Raw genomic sequence first — 5,139 nt, 5'->3', positions numbered from 1 at the left:
GTGTGTGTGTGTGTGTGTGTACCTGCTATGCTAGCGTGGCCATATGGTCTCACATTAGCGCCGCTCTCGGCTCAGCCATGCAGCAGAAGTCTGTGAGCCGAGTGAGAATAACGGCGTGGAGCCTCCGGTCCGACGTGTCGCCGTCTAACGAGGCCGCAGACGAGCCGCCCATCGGTTTCTCCGCTAACGGAGCTGTTGTTTGGTGTTTAAGACGTCAGGAAAGTGGCGAGAAAAAGGCCAAAGTGACGCCCTCAGATGTCCTGTTTTGTCTAAAGCTGCTCGGTTTGCTGTCACAGAGGAAAGAAAGCAGAAAGTGTTTAAGTTTAGGAAACTGCAATTAGAGAATCTAGACTGAAAATTTACTCTAATGAGCTGTTTGGTCTTTAAAATATCAGACAATGGTAAAAAAAAAAAATGTCCAAAACAGCCGTCAGATGTCTTGTTTTGTTCAGAGATGTTCAGTTTTACCGTCACAGAGGAGGAACTAAAACTAAATATTCACATTTAAGAAGCTGCCATCAAAACATTTGGGCTTTTTTTTTCTTTAAATGTTGCTCAAATCAAATAATTGGATGATTAATTTATTAGTTTATCACTAAAAATGTTCATCAATCAGCACTTCTGACCTCTGAGAAATAAACAAATGACATTTGTGCAATAAGATGACTTTACAAAGGAGCTTTAAGCATTAGTTTATATTATTCTGTCATAAGGAATTCCTGTTTTCTTAATTAAACGATTGTTTTTTGGTCCATAAAATGTCCAAAAATGACAAAGAAATGTCCAAAAATACGTACAAACATCATGTTTTGTCCAGAAGTATTCAGTTTACTGTCATAGAGGAGGAAAGAAACTAAAATATATTCACATTTAACAAGCTGCAATTAGAAATAACTTGTAATTTGTTTTCTTATAAAAAAAATACTCAAATACATTTTACAAATTTACATCCATCACCATGTTTGTGCTTCATAACTAACCTGATTATTGAAAAATACATATAAATATCCTGTATACATGTACTTTTATTGGTTTCAAACGATCAAAATGTGTGTAAATAAAACTTCTATTGACAAAAATAAATGATTTTTCTTACTTGTTTGGTTTATAAAGTGCCAGAAAATGATTTAAAAAATGACCCAAAAAAGCTCAAAGTGACGTCCTCGACCCAAAGAGATCCAGTTTACTGTCATAGAGAAAGAAAAAACAACTGAATTTGGTTTATTAATGTTCAATTTATTCATTATTTCATCATCATTGTCAGTCAGTTTGTCTAAAAATGGAGAACAACGTCCAAAAAAAGCCAAATATTCACCAAACGTGTTCAGTTTTCTGTCACAGAGGAGATAAAAAAAAACAGAAAATATTCACGTTTCAAAAGCTGCTCCGACTGTTTTTAAATGAGAAAATTACTCAGACAGATTAATTCCTGGAGCTCTGGTAGTAAATAAAGCTGAAACCTTCTTATTTTAGGCCCTCCTTTGTCTCGTCTCGACCCTCCTGTTATTATATTTAGCAGAGCCGAGCCGACTTCATTAACGAACTCGGCGTGACGCCGCGGCGACCGAACGGCGACAAACACACGCTGATTACAGTTTAGTTGATGACAACAGAGTCCTGATATACGATGTGAACTCCTGCAGACCCTCCAGCTCCATCACACTCCACCCACAGAGACACAGAGGAAAGAATTAAAGCTCGTTTCTGACAAATATTTATTCTTTAAACCAGTTTTCTTCATCAAGGTGACATTTTCTGGGGTTTTTTTCTTTAAAAAAAGCTCAAAAATAGCAGATATTTCTGTAAAATGACTGGAATCGAGCTCATTATTGACCGTCGTCGCCCCCCGAAGGCCTCATCTGAACCATCACACCATCATTTAGATTCTAATGAGGACCCTCGGGCCTCGTGATGTTTTCTACGAGGACATTTATCACCTCTGTCAGGAAAATCCAGAATAAAGCCGTCGTTTCATTAAATCAGACTCCATACATGTGATTTAAAACAACTCATGTCTGTTATTAGGAGTTTATGTTGTGGATTTTACATGAATAATTTACATATTAAGGATTAAAATCCTTATAAAATGATATAAAATACGACTTTACTTGACTGTAAATCACAGATTAACCAGATATTTGTGTATTACAGCAGAAAAGTCTTCGTTGTGATTAATTACTGAACTAATTTAAACTGAAGCTCATGTGGACCTCAAGTTTATAAGGTTTTAATGTTTTATAGTCAAGTAAAGCTGTATTTTATAATTTTTTAAATTGTATTTTAGGGTCTTAACCCCAATAATTATATTTTTAATCATCATTAATAATCTTTTTTACTGAAGAGCGCGATGACGTATTTTCATGTTGTCTTGAATGTTCTTTATTTAAAAAAGAAAAAGAAAAAGATAAAAGAAGTGGAAGAAACGGCAAAAGTCTTTATTTTGACTTTTTTTTTTTTAAATGTAATTTTAAATATCTACTATTTTTATCTACTATTCTTAAAAATATATATATTTTTAATACTTTTTGTTTTTTTCTTGATATTAAAAAGTCTATATTTTGTATTTTTTGAAATTATTTGCTATTTTTATTTTTAATATTTGTTCCAAAATATTTTAGATGTCTATATATGTATTTTAATTTTTTGTTTGTTTATTTGTTTTTTTTAAACTTTTTTTTTTTTTTTTCCCCTCGTTGATGCCGTTTGTTTTTTTGCTTTTTTTTTTTTTAATTTTTGTTATTTTTTGGATTTATTTTTGTGATATTTCCCTCCTGGCTTCCTCCATAAATCAGCACATTTCAGATCTCCGAGTTCTCACAGCTTCAACAAATACTGATTTTTTTTCCTTTAACCTTCTAAAATATTTCCAACATCTCAGCAGAAATCAATTTGTGTGTCTGAACTCTTTCTGTGAGGTCGGACTCACATTTTAGCTTCAATATTTTGGATATTTTTCCACTAATGTAAGATATTTATTTGGCGTTGCCACTGTAATCGACATTAACTCTAATTAATTCCTCGTAAATTACAACATTTTTCTTTTAACTTTAACATTTATGATCCAGAACAGAGAGTTAACATTTCAAAATGCACGAAGACAGTTAAAAAGATAAGAAATCTGGTCACGTTTCAATGCTTTAGGAACGGTTGTAGTTTATTAAATATATTTTAAAAAGTGTAAAAACGTCCTCGGGCATCTGTTAAACTTTGCAGTGACCTTCTGAGCCGCCGAAATCAGATTTTTGTTGGTGAATTCTTGTTTTTGGTCCAAAAAAGGCTCAGATTTAAACTGTTTAGAAAATCTGCATTTTTACACTAATTTATTGCAGAACTCATGTTTCTGTTGTTTGCAGGAAGCTGCAGCAGCGACTCTTTGCCTCTGACCAGGTTGATTTCTGTCGCTGCAGCTCGTCTGCTTTCCTTACATCCAGCTGTTCTCCGTCGCTGTTGTTGGTTTTTATCTTCAGCTGTCGAATGTTTAGCAGGAACCTGACTGTCGCTTTTCTCCTCCCTCAGGTGAGCGTGCTGGAGCGCCAGGTGATCGACTTCCTCGGCTACCAGTGGGCTCCCATCCTGACCAACTTCCTGCACATCATCGTGGTCATCCTGGGCCTGTTCGGCACCGTCCAGTTCCGGCCCAGATACGTCACCGGGGTGAGCTTCATACTCGTTAACTCGGAGTTAAATAACGAGTCGTGCCTGTGTGACACTTTAATGGGTTTTTGTTTTGTTGTTTCCGCCTCGTGGGAGCTGAGCGATGTTTTCAGGGTTCACGGCGCCGCCAACCGTGAAAACTCGTCTTTAAACGGACTCAGCGTCACGTCTGAGCTGAAAGCATTCACGCAGAGATACGTTTAAGAAGAAATGTCGACGTCCAGGTGGTTAAACACTGGAGGAGGGTCATTAGATGTGTTAGTAGCATGTGTATTGTTTCACCTGAAGATCAATGATTTGAAGAAGATTTCAAATCGTGAACGCAAATAAAAAGACACAAAAGTAAGAAGAAAAACCCACAATAAATACAATAAATTATTGAAAAGAGCCAAAAAAAAAAGCGCCAAATATACAAAAAAATAACCTCAAAGAAGACTGAAAAAGACACAAAATAATGATTTTAGGGCCAAAACGAGACCAAAACTGACCAGAATAAGATTTAAAAACTGACCAAATACGGATAAAAAGGCTGAAAAAAGACAAAAGCAACAAAAAAGTTGTTGTTTTGTTGTTTGTTTAGCAGCAAATGCTCAGTGTGAGGTCACCGCTTTGTCCTTTTTCTCGTTTATGTCTGTTTAAATGTATTTATTGCTGAGTTAAGAATCTCCTGAACACCCTGATAAACCGCCTAAAGCAGCTAAATTCAAAATAAAACTTAATTTTTATGGTTAAAAATGATCAATGAGCATCGATATCAGCTTAAATCAACCAGTTGATCAGGATTCATCTCAGCCCCAATGTTTAGATGGAAAAAGAGAAACCTGAATTGTTTTCCTCTTTCTGCATGGTGTAGCAAGCCGTGCACGCTTCCCCGTACACACCTCCACGTGCACGCCTCCACATGCACACCTCCACGTGCACGCCTCGCGTTTGAGCTCTGCGTAATGAGACCTGAGTGACGGTTTGATCCCTCCTCCGTTCATCCTCTGCTTCCCGTCGGCTTCGATCCGGCCGAGCGGCTGCTTGTTTTCGTTTTTCCGCATCCCGACGACATCAAAGCGAAGCTCCGTCTCCGATGCTCAACACGGGTTTTAATTCTCCTACAAAGGCCCGTCAGAGCCGCTCTCACTCTCTCTTTGTGCTTCCTCCCTGCAGTACGCCGCCTGGCTCGTCGTCTGGATGACCTGGAACGTCTTCATCATCTGCTTCTACCTGGAGGTCGGAGATCTGTCCAGAGTAAGGAGGCCTTTCTCATTTCTGTCCAGACTAACAGCTTTGTTGGGTTTTCTGAGGTTTAAAGTTTCTCCGGGGCGTTTCATCTTTAAAGTTCAGATGCTGGACTGTTCCTTAAATCCCACGTCAGGGCCCAACCTTTAAAGTTCTGCTGCTCTTAGTCACCACTGAGGTGTTCAATTAAAAGTTAAATTTTAGTTCCCAAACTCAAGATTTACTCCTTTTTGAATAACGTTGGTGAAAATCTGAGAA

The 5,139-nt window shown here is 37.3% G+C and overlaps 1 protein-coding gene across 1 annotated transcript in view; it reads left to right on the top strand.

Moving 5' to 3' along the window:
* LOC103373586 (sodium/potassium transporting ATPase interacting 2) overlaps positions 1 to 5,139 on the top strand; it is a 64,189-nt gene that overhangs the window by 11,740 nt on the left and 47,310 nt on the right. The window contains exons 3-4 of the mRNA XM_008303502.1: positions 3,468 to 3,654; positions 4,810 to 4,890. Of these exons, the coding sequence (XP_008301724.1) occupies positions 3,468 to 3,654; positions 4,810 to 4,890 (268 nt within the window). The remainder of the gene's footprint in view (positions 1 to 3,467; positions 3,655 to 4,809; positions 4,891 to 5,139) is intronic.

This window comes from Stegastes partitus, unplaced genomic scaffold (genome assembly GCF_000690725.1).
Source record: "Stegastes partitus isolate 25-593 unplaced genomic scaffold, Stegastes_partitus-1.0.2 Scaffold2020, whole genome shotgun sequence".
Lineage (NCBI taxonomy): Eukaryota > Metazoa > Chordata > Actinopteri > Pomacentridae > Stegastes > Stegastes partitus.
This window is presented reverse-complemented; position numbering and strand designations above follow the sequence as displayed.